The sequence below is a fragment of the Macaca fascicularis genome, chromosome 14 (assembly GCF_037993035.2).
Source record: "Macaca fascicularis isolate 582-1 chromosome 14, T2T-MFA8v1.1".
NCBI lineage: Eukaryota > Metazoa > Chordata > Mammalia > Primates > Cercopithecidae > Macaca > Macaca fascicularis.
In genome coordinates, this window is record NC_088388.1 from 2,893,270 (window position 1) to 2,913,031 (window position 19,762).

The 19,762-nt window shown below is 44.4% G+C and overlaps 1 protein-coding gene across 17 annotated transcripts in view; it reads right to left on the reverse strand.

The window, feature by feature from the left end:
* NAP1L4 (nucleosome assembly protein 1 like 4) overlaps positions 1–18,443 on the reverse strand; it is a 47,822-nt gene extending 29,379 nt beyond the window's left edge. For 4 of the 17 annotated variants that reach the window (XM_074012899.1, XM_074012900.1, XM_005576912.4 and 1 more), the window contains exons 1-4: positions 18,368–18,443; positions 7,241–7,271; positions 6,312–6,370; positions 3,750–3,849 (exon numbers count right to left, since the gene is read on the reverse strand). In XM_074012899.1, the coding sequence (XP_073869000.1) occupies positions 3,750–3,849; positions 6,312–6,370; positions 7,241–7,254 (173 nt within the window). In that variant the 5' untranslated portion in view covers positions 7,255–7,271; positions 18,368–18,443. Of the gene's footprint in view, positions 1–3,749; positions 3,850–6,311; positions 6,371–7,240; positions 7,272–13,598; positions 13,647–14,461; positions 14,497–17,895; positions 18,217–18,342 lie in introns of those variants that run through there. The other 13 variants (XM_074012902.1, XM_005576915.4, XM_074012897.1 and 10 more) reach the window with 8 other exon arrangements.
* Between the last annotated feature and the right edge of the window lie 1,319 nt (positions 18,444–19,762).

A 19,762-nucleotide genomic window follows, 5' to 3' on the forward strand; every position in this document is an offset into this window, starting at 1 on the left:
TGTCAAACATGAAGAAAGATTCAATCTCATAAAATATCCAAAAGAATGCAAACATTTAAGAATGCTCATCTTTTCCTTACCAAATTGGCAATTAAAAACCAAAACAAAACACCTAGGTTTTACGAGGCTAAGGGTCAAGAAGCCCTCTGACTCATCTTTCTTAAGGGCAGAAATACTGAAAGTGTTCTTTGGACCCAGTAATTCCACTTCTAAGAATTTATCCTTAAGGCTGGGTGCAGTGGCTCATGCCTGTAATCCCACCACTCTGGGAGGCCAAGGTGGGAGGACGGCTTGAGGGCAGGACTACAAGACCAGCCTGAGCAATATAGCAAGACCCCTCACTACAAAAAATTTAAAAAATTAGCCAAGTGTGCCCCTGTAGTCCCAGCTACTCAGGAAGCTGAAGTGGGAGGATCACTTGAGTCTGGGAGGTCAAGGCAGCAGGGAGCTATGATTGTGCTACCGCACTCCAGCTTGGGAAACAGAGCAAGACCCTATCTTACCAAAAGGAAAAAAAAATTTATCCTAATCAAGTATTTATGCTGGATTGTCCATCGATAGATCTGTACAAGTGAAAAACTGGACAATGGAAGTTCAACGGTATTCAAATATGGCCTATTTATAATCACATTGTACAGGAATATTTAGTGCCACGTGGGAGTCCATACTTGTTAACACACTGGAGGAAAAATCTGAGAAACACAGACCACAGGCAACACAACTTTGTCCTTGAGAGTCAGGTCAACTATGAGTTTGCTCAATCCTGTTCTATGTTTTAAAAAATATTTTAGTTTGTATGTATAACTTCTATAAATCAGAAGAAAAATCCCTGTTTAACCTATCAAAACTATTTGCTTAAAGCAAAGCCCCTGGTCATAATCATGTGGACTGAACAGCAGATTCCCGGCCTCATCATAGACCCAAATAATCTACCTGGGGCAGGGCCCTGGGTCCTGAATCTTAGATACCCATTCACACGATCAGAGTTCTCAAGTCTAAGCACTTGACTTATCCTCCAACACCACACAGCACAGAGCAGCAGGCAATTCACACACACATATCACTGGTCTGGGAGGTATTAGAACAACTGCCTTGCATCCCAAAGGACCACTCTCCTGGGTGAAATATAATCACAGTTACCTCAAGCTAAAGGTCCTTAGTTTAGACTCTCAAATAATGCTTAACATTCTAGAACTACTGCTAGTAGTAGATGAGAACAAGGGAAAAGCAAAAAGAATTTAACAAAATCATAGACTCCCACTGCCACTTGTACCTCTTTTCAGCACTGATCATTCATTCATTCATTCATTCATTTACTGTGATAGGATCTCACTCTGTTGCCCAGGCTGCAGTGCAGTGGTGCCATCTCGGCTCACTACAACCTCAACTTTCTGGGCTCAAATGATCCTCCCACCTCAGCATTCCGAGTAGCTGGACTACAGGGGCACATAGCCATGCCCAGCTAGTTTTTTTGCATCCTGTAGAGATGGGGTTTGACCATGTTGCCCAGGCTGGTCTTGAACTTCTGGGCTCAAACAATCTGCCTGCCTTGGCCTCCCAAAGTGCTAGGATTACAGGTGTGAGCTACCACGCCTGGCTAATTATACAATTTTAAATTAGTTTAATTTTTGAAGCTTTCCAACTGAAGTAAAATGACAAAGGATGTTAAACAAACTGGACCCTAGTGTGCCCCTAGCAGTCCTTCAATCATTCATACCAACAACACCCAGCCATCTGCGGGCACTTTTCCTGCAATATGGCCAATATGGAACCACTTCTAGTCTCACATAAACTTGTTCCCACTCAAGCAGTTCCTCTCACAGAATGCCACCCCACCAACCCAGTTTCTAAAGCGAGAAAACTAGAAACCATTACTCATTCTCAATTCTTGCCACTCCTACACAGTATCACTCCATCCCATCAATGTAGTCTGCAAAAAAAAAAATCAAAAAACCTGGCCCACTAAGTAATCCCCAAGAAGCTTCTAAATGGGCAAAGCAAACTCTAAATGTCCCCTTCTAGGCTGGGCGCTGTGGCTCATGCCTGTAATCCCAGCACTTTGGGGGGCCAAGGTGGGCAGATCACCTGAGGTCAGGAGTTAGAGATCAGCCCGGCCAACATGGCGAAACCCTGTCTCTACTAAAAATACAAAAAAAACACGTGCAGCAAATCTCCATGGCACATGTATACCTATGTAACAAACCTGCACGTTCAGCATATCTACCCCAGAACAATAAAAATACAAAAAATTAGCTGGGCGTGGTGGCGTGCACCTGTAATTCCAGCTACTCGGGAGACTGAGGCAGGAGAATCACTTGAAACTGGAAGGCGGAAGTTGTTGAGATCCCAAGTTACCGCACTCCAGCCTGGGTGACAGAGCGAGACTCTGTCTCAAAAAATAAAAATAAAAAATAAAGGTCCCCTTCTTGTCATAATAGCGGGGAAACCAGTTGGAAGGTGGGGCCTCCTGGGAGACCAAGCCTTGACTCGATTACAGATGGAAGCCCAGTAACAGCTCATCCCTTTCAAAAAAAAAAAAAAATTGCCAGGCATGGTATGGTGATACATGCTTATAGTTCCAGCTACTCTGAAGGCTGAGGTAGAAGGATTACTTGAACTCAGAAGTTCAAGGTTACAATGAGCTATTACATGCCACTGCACTTCAGCCTGGGCAACAAAGTGAGACTCCAACTCAAAAACCAAAAATTCCTTCCAGAAGTAAGACAGGGAGGTCCTGACAAGAGCCATCCTAGGATTTTAGGATCACCATCCTTATCATTTTCATAGTGCAATACATTTAGGACATAAGACTCTCATAAGAAAGGAAAGGTGTCAGGCCAGGCGCGGTGGCTCAAGCCTGTAATCCCAGCACTTTGGGAGGCCGAGACGGGCAGATCACGAGGTAAGGAGATCAAGACCATCCTGGCTAACCCGGCGAAACCCGGTCTCTACTAAAAAATACAAAAAACTAGCCGGGCTAGGTGGCGGGCGCCTGTAGTCCCAGCTACTCGGGAGGCTGAGGCAGGAGAATGGCGTAAACCCGGGAGGCGGAGCTTGCAGTGAGCTGAGATCCGGCCACTGCACTCCAGGCTGGGCGACAGAGCAGACTCCGTCTCCAAAAAAAAAAAAAAGGAAAGGTGTCAACCAGGTGCAATGGCTCACTCGTTATCCCAGCATTTTGGGAGGCTGAGGCAGGAGAACCAATTAAGCCCAGGAGTTCAAAACCAAAACCAGCCTAGGCAATATAGCAAGATTCTAACTTTTTTTTCTTTTTTTTTTTTTTTTAAAAAGACAGTCTCACTGTCACCCAGGCTGGAGGGTAGTGAAAACTCACAGGTATTTGGTACTATGCCCTTTTTTTTTTTTTTTTTTTTTTTTTAAGGTGTTGGTGTCACAGGCTCATGTGGGTAAGTCAGGAAGGAGCGGTTCTCTTAGTTTAATGTAGGAGCCACCAGTTGTCCTCCCCAACTCGGCTGATCCGTGAAGTCCTCTAGCCCTCCACAGGATGGCACTGTGCACTTCCTATCAGAAACTGACAGGTCACTCTCTTCCGTCCACCAGGCAAACTCTGAGACTAAGCACCGGGTAGGGTCATTCTTCTCATATCCCAGTGCCTGTCTCTCACAGACGATGTCTTGGAATGAAAAAAAACCATTTATTCCTGTTTTGAGGAACTGAAAAACAGTTTCTTCCTTTGTTTTCCTTTTGTTTCTCCAAATTGCATGAGACCCGATTCACAGCACACTTACGTTTCGATGTAGCTGGAAGGGGTGTGGGGGACACTGTCAAGTCGCTCCTGTAAAGCTGCCAAAACTCGAGGATTCTGCATCACCTGATCTGTGAGCTTTTCTATGAAGAGTTAAGACCAAACATATTTAAAATATGCCCACCACACACAATAGCCAAGAGTCAAAAATGAGTAACATATCTACTTAGCTTTGCCTAGATTTACATCTACTAATTTCTAAATACACATACCAGTGACTTCTAAAACACGTTTTGAAAATAATTAAAATTTATTTTAAGAGCATTTAATACTCTAGGTTAATCACCTGATGGGTAGTTACAAATTTACTGAATAAATACCTAGAGAGTCCTGGTTCTCACCAGGACTGCGGCTGTTTAACCCCCAGGCTTAAACAATTGAGGACATCATTAATGGAAGTTCACATGGTCTACCCCCAAGTCCCAGTGTGGTGTCCAGAAGCCAAGAACAGAGATGAGATCAGTTTTTCAAAGTGAAAGAGCATCCACCAGTTCCCTCGCTCACTGTGGTGCCACGGCCTTCACAGTCCAGGAGAGCCCAAGGCTCACTAGCTCCCTGACGGCACTGTTTCCTAAGTTTTCTTTGCATGTGCTTCTCGCCTCTGCCTTGAATGTTCTTCTGCCTAAGCCCATCTCGTTCCAGGAAGTACTTCTGACCATTCCACCCCACTTACTGCTAACCTACATGTGTAGTGAGCTCACAATCTCGAGATGTTTGTATTTAGAAGCCCATTTCCCAATAAACCAATGAATGAGATCCTGAGAGGGTAGTGACTGTCCTTCTACCCAGCTGTGTGACTAAGGAGTGGCAGACATCTGGCTCATGACACAGACTCTTAACAATTTCCCTCTTAATGATACAATATAGAAACCCAAACCTAGCGCCCTTCCCTTGCTTAGAGCCAGTACATACCCAAGTATTCTCCCATCCCGAGTATTCTCCCATGATGTGGGTAAGTCAAACACACCAAGTAGGCACTCAATTTTAAACATTTATAACAGAACTGCAAACACAACCACTAACATGAAGCACGTGAAGTATATTTAAGGTACATAATTTGTATATATAAAATTGTATACACATGTATAGTATGTAAATACTACATGCATATACAAACACACATCAATGGGTGCTAAAACCACTGTGTGAAAGTTTGCTGAAAAAGAAGAGGATATCTACACGTGCCTGACAGATTGCTTCCAAGGTGAAAGGACCTTGGTAACAGAGAAGTTTGGCAGGCATTGTCTTAATCAATCACAATGTCCCCAGACAGGTGCCGAGCCAACATACTGTGCCTCCGGAAGCAATGACCACTGCATCATGTCACCTGTGTGCCCTTCTTGCCAAATGTTTACCCTGAATCTCATCAGGAAGAAACGACTGGGCAAATCCAGACTGTGAGCACTCTATAAGACCACAGTGGCCCAGAGCGCTGCTGTGTTGATGTATTAATAAAAGATACAAAAGGTAGGGAGATGACTCTAGAACAAAACAAAACGCATGATCTTTGAGTAGGTGCTAGATTTGGGGGTGGGGTAAAAATTGCTGAGAAAACCAGGGAAAACAGGAGCATGACTGTCTATTAGAGAATGGTATTGCTCCAATGCTAAGTTTCTTGGTAATGGCACTGTAAAATTGTTTTAGGAAAACAAATATCCACCACTTGCTTTCAAACAGTTTGGAGGGAGTGGGGAGTACAGATATATAGGGTTTTTTTTTAATGGGGGAAAGATATCACATCTGCGAATTTATGAACAAAATAACATTCCTAGGATTTGCTTTCCAAAGGAAGGAAAGTTAAGGGTATAGATTAAAAAAAAAAAAAAAAAAAAAAGACAGGTGCAGTGGTCTGTGCCTGCAGCCCCAACTACTTGGGAGGCTGAGGCAGGAAAATTGCTTAAGCCCAGGAGTTCAAGAGCAGCCTGGGTAACACAGCAAGGCTCCATCTCAAAAATAAGAAAAAAGACTGGTCATTTGTTAATCAATACTAAAGCTCAGTGATGGTAGGTACAAGAAGGTAGACTGGGCCGGGCACGGTGGCTCAAGCCTGTAATCCCAGCACTTTGGGAGGCCGAGACGGGCGGATCACGAGGTCAGGAGTTCGAGACCATCCTGGCTAACACGGTGAAACCCCGTCTCTACTAAAAAATACAAAAAACTAGCCGGGCGAGGTGGCGGGCGCCTGTAGTCCCGGCTACTCGGGAGGCTGAGGCAGGAGAATGGCATAAAAACCCGGGAGGCAGAGCTTGCAGTGAGCTGAGATCCGGCCACTGCACTCCAGCCTGGGCGACACAGCGAGACTCCGTCTCAAAAAAAAAAAAAAAAAAAGGTAGACTGTACTATTCTTCTCTTTACTACTGTAGAGTCTGAATTCCTATAATAAATAAATCTTTTATTAATAAGATACTGATTTTTCATTTTAATTACTCTAGCTTTCCTAAAACCACTGAAGTACAGGAAGGAATCCTTTACTTGTATTAATGTTTCCAAGAGAGAGGAAGATTCCCCATACTGGATGCAAACTCTCCATGTGCAGTGAACTGACCTGTATTACTTGCATTTTTAGCAGCTTCCACGGAATCTGAAGGAACCCCATCTGAAAAACTAAAACAACGGTACGTTTAAAAAGTATCATTGTCAAGAAAGCTCCAAAGAAGTAGCACAAATGGACGTTTCTTATTCAATATATTAAGAGGCATCTCTACAGTGACGTCAGATTTGAGAAGACAACTACTAATGTGCATGTGTCATCTCAGAGGCTGTCCTCCCTGCTATAAAAATATTCTACTACTTAACACCCCCCTCGTCTCCCAAACATAAAGCCCTACAAAGTTCTTTTTTCCAACCTTAGCCAAAGCTTCTTAGACAGCTTTCATTTCTATAGCTTCTTTCCTCAAAAAATCTGCTCCCAACCCTCAAACCAAACCCGTCAACCAACAAACATGTTACTGTTTGGTCAGCAGCTCATGTGATCAGACAGAGTAAGGCAGTCTTACGAAGTTAAGACAGTGTCCAAAGTGGCTTTGTAAAATTAGCTACAACAAATGTAAAATAAGCCATGAAACAGTTTTCAAAGATGCCTGGACATACTCCCTCATAAAAAATAAACATCAAACAATATACACAACTAAAAGTAACCCTCAATCCACAAAACAAAATCTCCCACTTGATCACTGACAACTACAGACCGTTAAGATAGTGTCAAAATTACCTGACTTCACCCCAGGGGTTTTGTTAAAGCATGGAGAGCAAAATGATTGCTTTCCATAAAAGATCTGTAAGTATCAACATCTGAGGCACTGTTCATGTCTGAAGTAATTTCTTTATGTGCTCAAATACATACACAAGAAAAGAGCCATCAGCTAGACTCTGAAATGCATTTAACTTTGATTCTAATATTTATTGAAATATGGCTTGGCTGTTGCTCACCAACTGAATTTTAAACTCCAATAAACAAAGTCCACTTTGGCTTACCTGTGATCTGCCATCTGAGTGTTTTTATCCCCTATAAATTAAAAAGAGTTGTAATAATTATATTCATATAACAAAAATACTTGTTCAATATACTTTTTAAACAATGGTTGTCTATGGGATTGAGTCCACTAGAAGGGACAGGAGGGAACTTTCTAGAGTGATGAAAATGTTCTAGATCTTGACTGAGGTTACCTCGGTGTATACATTTGTTAAAGCTCATTAAACTGTACACTTCAGATCTGTGCATTTCATCACACACATACTTTACTCATAAAAACATTTCTTGGCCGGGCGCGGTGACTCAAGCCTGTAATCCTAGCACTTTGGGAGGCCGAGACAGGCAGATCACGAGGTCAGGAGATCGAAACCATCCTGGCTAACACGGTGAAACCCCGTCTCTACTAAAAATACAAAAAATTAGCCGGGCGCGGTTGTGGGCGCCTGTAGTCCCAGCTACTTGGGAGGCTGAGGCAGGAGAATGGCGTGAACCCAGGACGCGGAGCTTGCAGTGAGCTGAGATCCGGCCACTGCACTCCAGCCTGGGCGACAGAGCGAGACTCCACCTCAAAAAAAAAAAAAAAAAAAAAAAAATAACAAAAAAAAATTTCTTGGCCTGTAATCCCAGTACTTTGGGAGGCCGTGGTGGGTGGATCATTTGAGGTCAGGAGTTCAAGACCCGCCTGACCAACATAGTGAAACCCCGTCTCTACTAAAACTACAAAATTAGCCGAGCATGGCGGCGCATGCCTGTAATCCCAGCTACTTGGGAGGCTGAGGCAGGAGAATCACTTGAACCCAGGAGGCGGAGGTTGCAGTGAGCCGAGATCGCACCATTGCACTCCAGCCTGGGCGACAAGAGTGAAACTCTATCTAAAAAAAAAAAAAAAAAAAGAAAGAAAACTCTCTTATTGGCACTAAAATAATCAGACTTCAGAATAATGTCAATTCTAATTTGCCTTATTTTTTATAATACATTTGGCAACACAAACATATATTAATGATAGCCCAATTATTTTAGAGTAATTCAAAGCATTTACTAGTGTTTACACTTTCAAGCTTATGGGATTATTTCCTAATTGCATTTATTCCATATCTTCCATTACTTCTACACTGAGGATGTACTGCTTGTGTAAAAACCTTGTGTAATATACTCAGTATTATCCCACTTTAAAAGATGATTATTTCTATATTGGTAGAATTAGATGACATTGTAGCTGAATATTAAGGGTGTGTTCTAGGGCATTTACTTCTTAAACAGAACTTGATATAAATAAAACTAAAAAAAATTTATCATTTTTTTTGAGACAGGATCTCAATCTGTCACCAAGGCTGCAGTGTAGTTATGCAATCCTGGCTCACTGCAGCCTCAACGTCCTGGGCTCAAGCAATCCTCCCATCTCAGTCTCCTGAGTAGCAGGGACAATAGGCACATGCCACCATGCCCAGCTAATTTTATTTTTTGTAGAGCTAGGGTCTGGCTAAGTTGCCCAGGCTGGTCTCAAACTCCTGGCCTCAACAGATCTTCCCACCTCAGCCTACCAAAGTGTTGGGATTACAAGTGTGAGTCAACATGCCTGGCCTATACAATTTCAAAATCTAATCTAAATGCTTTTAAAGTAACAGCTAAATGCATAGCTTAAAAAGGTCCTTAAATGTAAAATAACCCAGCTGTGGTTATAAAGTTCCTTAAAATCAGATGTGGGAAATACACCTGAGGGCCTTGCTAAAGGATTGTTCCAGCAGAAAACTGGTCAATATTCATTCTTCAGTACCTGAGTGAAGCCCAAACCACAGAACCATGGTTGTTTAGGGTAAAACAAACCAACAACAACAAAAAAACCCTCTATATTTAACAAAAACAGCTCTAATTATGATCTATGACTGTTCTGTATTAACTCAACTACTTTTTAAAATTTTTGTTTAGAAATAAAATGTGCTATTTTTAAGATTCAAAATACAACAAGTATTACACACTTTTTCAAAAAACTAAATTACATTTTAATGAAGAAGATGAAAACCAAGAAAAAAAAAAAGTGCAGCAGGCACAGTGGTTCATGCCTATAACCCCAGCACTTTGGGAGGCCAAGGTGGGCAGATTGCCTGAAGCTCAGGAGTTTCAGACCAGCCTGGGCAACATGGGGAAACCCTGTTTCTACAAAAAAAGAAAAAAGAAAAAAAAAGAAAGGAAAACAAAACAAAACAAAATTAGCCAGGCATGGTGGTGTGAACCTGTAGTCCCAGCTACTCAGGGGGCTGAGGCAGGAGAATCGCTTGAGCACAGGAGGCAGAGGTTGCAGTGAGCTGAAATAACATCACTGCACTCCTGCCTGGGAGACAGAGTGAGACTGTCTCAAAACAGAAACAGGGGGAAAAAAAAAGAGGCCGGACACGGAAGTTGATGCCTCTGGTCCCAGCTACTTGAGAGGCTGAGACAGGAGCATCACTTCAGCCCAGGAGCTGGAGGCCTGGCAGCTGCAGTGAGCTATGATTGCACCACTGAACTCCAGCCTGGACAACAGAGAAAGACCCTGTCTCAAAAAAAAAAAAAAGGCGCAACAAATCCTACAATGGCTGGCTATGCTCACCACCATGACTACAGCAGCAACCCAAACCCAGCTCTAGTCAGTGAACATTCAAAAACCCTTTAATGGCGGCCAGGCACAGTGGCTCCCACCTGTAATCCCAGCCAAGGCAGGTGAATCACCTGAGGTTGGGAGTTCCAGACCAGCCTGACCAACATGGAGAAACCCATCTCTACTAAAAATACAAAATTAGCCGGGCATGGTGGCGCACCCCTGTAATCTCAGCTACTCAGGAGGCTGAGGCAGGAGAATCTCTTGAACCCGGGAGGCGGAGTTTACAGTAAGCCGAGATTGCGCCATTGCACTCCAGCCTGGGCAACAAGAACGAAAACTCCGTCTCGAAGACAAAAAACAAAAACAAAAACAAAACAAAACACTAACAAAAAACACACTTCAGTGGTTCCCCCGTCACCTTTTGCAGAATACACATTCCTATCAATTCAGACCCTGTCTACTTCCCCATACTCATTTCCACTCAGGCTCTTCTGCAGAACCTTCCTCTGTATCTCAGTATCATCATCCAAAAACTTCAGTGGCTACTTGAAAAGCTGTTAATGAAGATAAATTGCCTAGTACATAACAGCAGGCCAGGTCTCTTTTCACTTTTGTAACCGTCATGCATATAGACTGTATCTATTCCTTGATATGAAACCAACATACTGAGTTACTTTAAACACTGCACCCTTTATACAGGTTGAGTATCTCTTATCTGAAATGCTTGGGACCAGAAGTGTTTCAGATTTTGGAATATTTGTACAAACATGATCAGGTATCTTGGGGATGGGACCCAAATCTAAACATGAAATTCATTCATGTTTCCTACACATCTTATTCACACAGACTGAAGGTAATTTTATACACCATTATTTTAAATAATTTTGTGCATGAAACAAAGTTTTAATAGTGACCCATCACATGAAGTCAGGTGTGTAATTTTCCACTTGTAACATCAATGTCAACACTAACAAAGTTTCAGAATTTGGAGCATTTGGACTTTTGATTTTGGGATCAAGAGTGCTCAACCTGTATAAGGAAAGACAACATAGAGTGGTGGTATTATAAACAAGCTAGAATTCAGTCAAGTTTCAGCAACACAAATTATTTATTTTTGTTTAACAATCCCTATCACCCTTAAAACAGAAAGTTATAAGGAACTATCAAATATACAGGTGTGAGGAAAATAAATGTTTGTTTTAAATGTTGATATGTTCAGTTTAATATTAGTTTTATAAAACCAGAGCCCAAAGACTCATCCAGAACGTTCTCTCACTTTTAAAAGGCAATCCAGGGATCTATACAATCTGGTGACTATAGTTAACAATGTATCACATAATTGAAAAATTGCTGAGAGCAGATTTTAAGTGTTCTTGTCAGAATCAGTATATGACTTAATGTGAATTAATTTGACTTAGCCATTCCACAATGTATACTTCAAAACATCACATTATACATCATAAATATAATTTTTGTGTTAATAATTAAAAATAAATAAAAGACAATCAAATTAAATTATAACAGGGATACCAGGCAGAAGAATGTTGTAAGTTTTCTAAAGTTCAGATTCCCTCCCAAGATCAAAAACTTTAACTGTGTCTACAATTCTAAATCTGAACTGGCAAGCAAATTTTTATCTTTAATTGGGTTGAGAAAAAAAAATGAATCCCCATGATTACACAAATGTTCTTTTATTTATATTAGACACTGTAACAATCCTCTTTATGGATTAACTTCCTTTTACCCCAAACAACTGTTTTCATATGAAATTTTAAAAGATTTTTGTAACAAAATATAACCTTACATTCCTAATTTTGAACTGAAAACATCTACTATAGCTAGAGTAACTATAAAATTGGGCAGCACTTTGGGAGACCAAGGCGAGCGGATCACATGAAGTCGGGAGTTCGAGGCCAGCCTGGCCAACATGGTGAAACTCCATCTCCATTAAAAATACAAAAATTAGCTGGGCATGGTGGCACACGCCTGTGGTCCCAGCTACTCAGAAGGCTGAGACAGGAGAACTGCTTGAACCTGGGGGGCAGAGGTTGTAGCGAGCCAAGATGGCGCCACTAGACTCCAGCCTGGGTGACAAGTCTCAAAAAAAAAAAAAAAAAGAAAAGAAAAAAAAGAAAGAAAGGAAAAAAAATTGGGCCATGCTTGAGAGACAAAAGACAGTGTGGTCATACTCCCCAAAACTTTTATATATTTACTCTGTCTTAATAAACTCAAAGGTCCTCAGTGTCTTTATGGGAGATAACTGAAGGATTAAAATTAATTCAAATGTAATTACTGTTTTCACAAGACTCCTTATAATTTCCTTACATCCTATAAATCCTACAAAATTAGGGATGGTAGTAATTTTTTTTTTTTTTTTTTTTGAGACAGAGTTTTGTTCTTGTTGCCCAGGCTGGAGGCGCGATCTCAGCTCACTGCAACCTCCACCTCCCGGGTTCAAGCGATTCTCCTGCCTCAGCCTCCCGAGTGGCGCTTTTTTTTTTTTTTTTTTTTTTTGTATTTTCAGTAGAGACAGGGTTTCACCACGTTGGCCAAGCTTGGTCTTGAACTCCCGACCTCAGGTGATCCACCTGCCTCAGCCTCCCAAAGTGCTGGGATTACAGGCATGAGCCACCGCGCCCGGCCTCTAAGATAAATTTCTAAAGCACAATTGCTTGGCCCACATTCAGTCTGAGGAGTGGCAATCCAACATTCTCAATCCAAGAGGGAGTCTGACCGGTCACTGGGTACAGGTTCAAATCTTCCAGGAGTAGTGTTTTAGATTAGGACATCAGAAGGGACAAAGGAATGATCTGTTCTCAGAAGGAATCAAGATACCCCTGCAGGACACCCCAACACCCCCACCCACAAAACCTGACAATTATACGAAGCCCTGAGACACTTCAGATTCCATTTTTATTGCCCTGACCAGTAGACTCCTGATCCAGGCTACCATTACCACTCTCCAGGATCAGAAGTTAATCATGTTGTTAAACTTTCCACGATAATGTTTTTTGTTTTTTTGTTTTGTTTTGTTTTTTGAGGTGGAGTCTTGCTCTGTCGCCCAGGCTGGAGAGGGTCTCACACTCCTGACCGTCAGGTGATCTGCCCACCTCAGCCTCCCAAAGTGCTGGGATTACAGGCATGAGCCACCGTGCCAGGCCCATGATACTGTTTAAAAGCAATGAACAGGCTGGGCACGGCGCCTCACGCCTGTAATCCCAGAACTTTGGGAGGCCCAGGTGGCCAGATCACCTGAGGTCAGGAGTTCGAGACCAGCCTGACCAATATGGTGAAACCCATCTCTACTAAAAAGAACAAATATTACCCAGGCGTGGTGGTAGGCACCTGTAATCCCAGCTACTCGGGAGGCTGAGACAGAATTGCTTGAACCTGGGAGGCAGATGTTGCAGTGAGCTGAGACCATGCCACTGCACTCCAGCCTGGGTGTCAGAGCGAGACTCCAACTCCAAAAAAAAAAAGCAATGAATAATACACGTTTGCCCACTAAAGAACAAGTTCCACGAGGGCAGGGAGCCTGTCTACTTGCCCAATGCAGCGGTTCTAGGGCCCAGCACAAGACTTGGGATGAGACTGGTTGCCAAGAAATCTTGCTTAACTTACTGCTAGCAAGTGACAGCTTGTCTCTGTGTTACCAGTACACAGCATGCATGGTGTCCGGGACTCCATGCACACACGTGCCTGTCTCAAGCAGTTTCTGAAGACACAGAGAGACACTGCTTTAGTCATTGAGGTTTGGTTACAAGATCTACTGAAATACCTGCCTCCAAACAGCAGCAGACTCTCTTCAGAGACTTGTAGGGTGCCACGCCCTGGGGTTTCAAGAAAGTAAAAAATGATTTCCTTTCCTTAACTGAAACACTACGTTTACTTGTGGCGTAAACTCCCATCTCCTCCACCCTTCTTTTCTGGGCAGTTCATTAGTATATGACTCAATGACGCTAACTTCTTAATCCAATACATATTAAAAGATTTTGTCGGCCAGGTGCAGTGGCTCATGCCTGTAATCCCAGCACTTTGAGAGGCCGAGACGGGCAGATCACGAGGTCAGGAGATCGAGACCATCCTGGCTAACACGGTGAAACCCCGTCTCTACTAAACAATATAAAAAATTAGCCGGGCATGGTGGCAGGCGCCTGTAATCCCAGCTACTCGGGAGGCTGAGGCGGGAGAATGGCGTGAACCCAGGAGGCAGAGCTTGCAGTAAACCGAGATTGTGCCGCTGCACTTCGGCCTGAGAGACAGAGTGAGACACCGTAAGATCTTGTCATCTTGAAAGTAAGGCATTTCCCTCTCTACCTATTTCAAATTGCAACCACCAAAGTCCCTACTCCTCTCCACTGTTTCTCAAAAGCACCTGCCACCATCTAACTTGTTCATCTGTCTCCCACAGCAGAAACAAGGGCAAAGACTTCTGTTTTATTCAGCGGGAGACCCCAGTACCTAGAACTGTGCCCAGCACATAGAAGACGCTCATGAATAAGGAAATAGATGCAAATCACTGAAAGCTACTTTTCAGTAACTGAGTAAACAAGTACTATTTTAATTATTATACTTAAAACCTTTGCACATAAAAGTGTACAGTCATTCTTTCTACCACAAGTTTATTAAACAAAAACCATCTCACCTTGTTTTTGAACAGGCTTTTCCGGATAATGCACGCTGCATTTTTAAAGGTCCCAAGAACATGAAATGAACATAGATTTTGTGTTTAACAGTTAACAGGGGATACTTGTAAGAAATTTAAGGCTACACAGCAAGTGGTCAATATCAAAAAGTAAAGTTCACAAAGTGATCTTTCGTTGTTTTCATACTACAAAAACACAATGCCTCTGTTGTTACTAAATGCAAAATTTAAAGTTCTGGCAAACAAATTAAAGCAACCCTGTTCTCTTAAGAGGGCAGGGTGGAAAAACCAGTGACTGCCAGATGAAAACAAATTCACATCACCACAAACTGTTTCTTAAAAATTTCATAGCAGCCAAATACAAAATTATTTACTATCTACCTATTGATAAGGGTTTTTCCATTATTATATGCTCAAAGACAAACCCTACAACTATAGTTTTGGGAGGCATAAATTTGCTAACCTCAAGAGGTCCCACAAAAACTAAGTTGAGGCCGGATAACAGCAGTTTCCTGCACAGACTGGCTACTTCCTATCACCATAGTGGTCGAAGAATCAAACTAAGTAACACCAGCTTTTTACTCTGGATGCCTAAAACACATTTCCCTTCAAGAAAAAAAGCAAGCATTCCTCAGCTAGCGATCTCAGGCCAAACTCCCAACAAGTCCATCTCTGTGTCTTAACCAAATACAAACCATCATCGATCTCAAGCACTAACAGCAGCGGCCTATTTCACACAGCGGACGCCTCTTAGGCCGTCAGGAATTTAAATCACCTTCTTGCCCACAAAGTAATTTTCTTCCAAAACAAATGGAAAAATATAGGCTCTTTGGCAACATTTTTGGAAGTACAACATAAACTTATCACAACAGTTTTTAAACTGCAGACAACGAAAGAGAAGGAAGAAAAGCACTACTATATATACATACATATTTGAGGTCACCTCCTCCTGATGCTAGAGACTATCAACTGCTCAAAATAAGAAAAACAAAGATTTCAGTCCCCACACTTAGCTTCGAATAACTAACATAGGGAATTAATATGTGGTCAATAACAAGAGGCTACTAAAAACTCTGACAGGTTAACAGAAAAGTTTTCACTTCAGTTTCAAGTTCAAATTCATACTGTAAAGTGGTGATGAACATATCCCATCCGCAGGTACTTAATCTCCATACAAATAAGAACTACCTCGCACATGGGCAAAAAGATCAAAATTCTACAGAAGAATCTGATGGCTAAATGGCTATTTTGCAAAACACAATGCCCTGTACATTTTGAGGGGATCCTAAAACACGTGTAAACTTTGCAGAATTCAGTTTACCAAGGTTATCAAACTTAAAAATGAATACAATTTATTTGCTACTGCAAAGAATTCAACCAATTTCTCCAATGACTACTCCATATTCATTTTGAAAAATAGTACCGGATTTAAAGCTTACAAAACAAAATTCACAAAAGTGTTAAGATGCCATGACATATAGGCACAAATAACTGCAGACATTCTGAAGCAATAACACTGCTCAACCAGAAAAAAAAAAAAAAAGGCTGCAACTGGATATGTAATAACAGCTATTTAAGACAGCAGTAGGCCGGGCGCGGTGGTTCACCCCTGTAATCTCAGCTCTTTGGGAGGCTGAGGCGGGTGGATCACGAGGTCAAGAGATCGAGACCACCCTGGCCAACATGGTGAAACCCCGTCTCTAATAAAAACACAAAAATTAGCCGGGCATGGTGGTGGGCGCCTGCAGTGCCAGCTACTCGGGAGGCTGAGGCAGGAGAATTGCTTGAATTCGGGAGGCGGAGGCTGCAGTGAGCGGAGATCGCACCACTGCACTCCAGCCTGCCGATACAGTGGGACTCCGTCTCAAAAAAAAAAAAAAAAAAAAAAAGAGCAGTAACGTGTTAAAACGGTCCATAAAAATCACATCATGAGGCCCTAAAATTCTAGTAAAAATGTCTCTAAGTAAACTTGTGAACTACTACTAAATAACTAACTTTTCTCTCTCTCTGTAGTCACTCATTTTATCTTTGGAATATATCCCGATTCTATCACCACGTTCCTTTCTCTTAACTTCATTTTACATTTGCATATTATTTATTCTATTAGTAATTGCTCATCCCGGTCTGAATCTCAAAATTCTACTACAGGAGGCATTTGGCATGCTGTGGAATAATTTGAGATGGAAATGATCAACCAGCTCAAAACCTCGTAAGCTAGAGTTCAGTGAGGCTTAGTACAATGATGAAAACAACTTCTGATTAAAAATTCTTTCATTCCCTCTACAGAAGCAGTAACCCTGGGTAAAGTTAAAACTGCCTGAGTCTTTACCTAAGCTTTATCACCTTGGACAAGTCATTATACGTAACCTCCTAGGGCCTCAGCTTCCAGAGTAGTTAAATGGAAAAACAATACTATCTATCTCACAAGTTATTAGATTACGAAATGAGTTAATACACGCAAACAGGCTGAAGGAGTCCCTGGTGCGTAGTGCAGGTATTAGTCATTTAGAGATATAGTTCCTATTGCAAGGCAGTAACTTAAAAAGACTTACCTTTAAGGTCCAACAACCTCATCTACATACTTGTATATTTTTAAGGTAAGATAACTTTTAAAAGTCTATTTTATACCGTACACCTAATGCAGGAAGATGAGACAGGGATTACTACAGGAAAAAGTAATGCAGACTGGGTATGTGAACAGCACAGATGAATGTGCCCCGACGATTCTGCCGAGAACATAATGAAATGGCGGACCTTCCTGCCAGAGGAGCGCAGAGTCACTCAGGCAGGTGATGTGACACACACGTTAGGGTCTAAAGGTCCCAAGGCTGGAGTCCCCTTTCCTGGACCCTAAACTTGTCTGCCTCCTGCCCCGCAATCAGACTTAGTGAACTGTGGACGGTGAAAAGTCTTATCATGACCAGGCCATCCTTCGCTGGGGTGAACGGAAAGCATTTAGAAGGGGAAAATTGAAAAAAACAAAGACACTGGTCAGGTCAAAAAATACAAATGTGACCTCTTTCACCATCTCTGAACTGAAAGAAAAGCATGGCACTTTTCCATTCATAACATGTACAATTTTTTTTTTTTTGGAGATTTTGCTTTTCCCTTGTGAAAGACGGTTTTAAACAGTAAACAGACTTGCTGCCCACCTTGGCTGGGAAACCAAGTCCCGCGAGTAACTAGTCTAAGGCTACTCAGGCCAGTCCTCGGGGAGCGCACGCCGCCCATCTCGCTCGCACCGCACAGCTCCCAACAGCTAAGAAGCAACGCCAAGGACTTTCTTCCCCGTCAGACATGCCCTCGGCCACACCAAACTGACATCAAAACCCCAGTTAGCGCAGCCTGACCCCACAGAGGCTCACGATGACCATCGCCCTACGGAAAAACTCAAATTCATCAACATCTAATAAAGAGGTCCTGGACGTCTCCACCTTAAAAACGGGAAGCCTGAACGCTCCGGCGCGCCCGGCCGTGTAACCGCCGCGGCCCCCGCACGCGGGGCGGGCCGGGCTAGCGGGAGATTTGAGCGGCCGCCGCCTCTAGCCGTCTTCGCCTCCTCCGCGGGGCCGCCGCCCAGGAGGCCGCCCGCGGCGCAGAACAAAGCGCCCTGACCTTCAGGGGGGCCGGCAGCCGGGAGAGGCGCGCCGGGAGTTGGGAGGGGCCGCCCGCCAGCGCCCCAGGCCCGGGCTCCAGGCCCCAAGCTCCAAGCCCCAGGCTCCAGGCCCGCCGCGGCCGCCGCTACCTGCTCTGACGAGGACGCGGCCCCGCCCCTGCCCCACCGCCCCGCGGCTTCCAGAGATGGCCGCCGCCGCGCCCGCGCCGGCCCCGAGGCCCCTCCCGCCCGCCCCGGCCCAGCCGCCCTCCCCAGCCGCCGTTACCGGCCCAGCACCCGCGTCTCCGCACCTCACGCCTCCTGCGGCACTGGCGGCGACCCTGGCTTCGCTCGCTTTGGGGCTGCGCCGCCGTGGCCGCCAACAACGCCGCCTCCCATTGGCCGAGGCTCCTAGCTCTTCTCTCCGCGAGCAAGACAGGCTGCGATTGGGCGAGCGCGGCGCAAGTCAACTGCGCTTCGCGCCGCAGACGGCAGCCAATCAGAAGCCACCGAAGAATCGCCCCGCCTTATGCAAATATTCCTCCGCGCTGCCCTCGCCCTGCGTTCCTCCGCCTCTTTAGATGGGGCGGGGCGAGGTGCAGACCACGTGTGTGGTTCTGCGCGGGCCTGGGTCCCCGCTCCCGGGACCCTCCCCAGTTGGCACTGCATCCTCGCGGGACACTGGGCACCACCTCTCTCCGTGGGTCCCGGCCGTCTTTATCTCCTGCGCCCTCCCAGTTCCCTAGTTCAATCCCGTCCGCGGCGGGTCGGTGCCTCCAGCCGTCCGTGCGCCCGCTGGTGTGAGAACCCCACCTCCCACGTCGTCCCCTGGCGCTACTCCTTGAGAACGTCGCGGGGGGCCCCACCGCCTGGGAGCCGTTTTCAACCAGTCCCGTTAGTGGTTGGGACCTAAGCTTAACCCCTGCTCATCCCCCAGGTCCCAGGCTGGATAACACTTCCTCTGCGAAAAGGTCGGGGCTGGGTCGCCTCCGCGGACACGACGGGACTACCCACTTCCTGCGTCTCTTCCCGCACGCCCTGAGCCCCGCAGTGTCCCAGCCACCTAGTTCTGGCCTGGGGGAAACACTGTCGGACAAGGAGGAAAAACAGTGCGCACTGGGCCCTCAGATCAGGCCCCTGAAGCAGAGCAGGGCGGGGGGCTGGGGAGGAGCTGGCCCGTTTCGCCCACCCTGTTCTCCCTCTCAGGGTGCCCCCTGGGCTGGGGTGAAGGTAATAGCCCCAGCCTCTCCACATCACATTTTGTAGAAAGACATCCGATTTGATCGGAAAATAACCCCTGCGCTGGGGGCTTTTGAGGCTAGTCATTTCCATGTTCAACCGTGCCATTGGGGGTCTTCAAGTCTTTTGTGCATTTTTTCAGAAACGTTCTTTTTTTGGGGGTGAGGTTACTTTTGAAATAATTGCTAATTATTATTATTAGCAAGTCATGCCTGTAATGGGGAAAATTTGTAACCATCTAAAGGCTTCTGGTTGAGGGATTAAGAACATAGCGTCAGTTATAAACCTCAGAGGTAACCTGGGAGGCTGAGGCAGGAGGATCCCTTGAGCCCAGGAATTCAAGTCCAGCCTGGGCAACATAGTGAAACTTCATTTCTAAAAAGAATTTAATGTGGAGCGCCATGGCTCAGGCCTGTAAACCCAGCACTCTGGGAGGTAGAGACAACAAGTCCAGCCTGGGCAACATA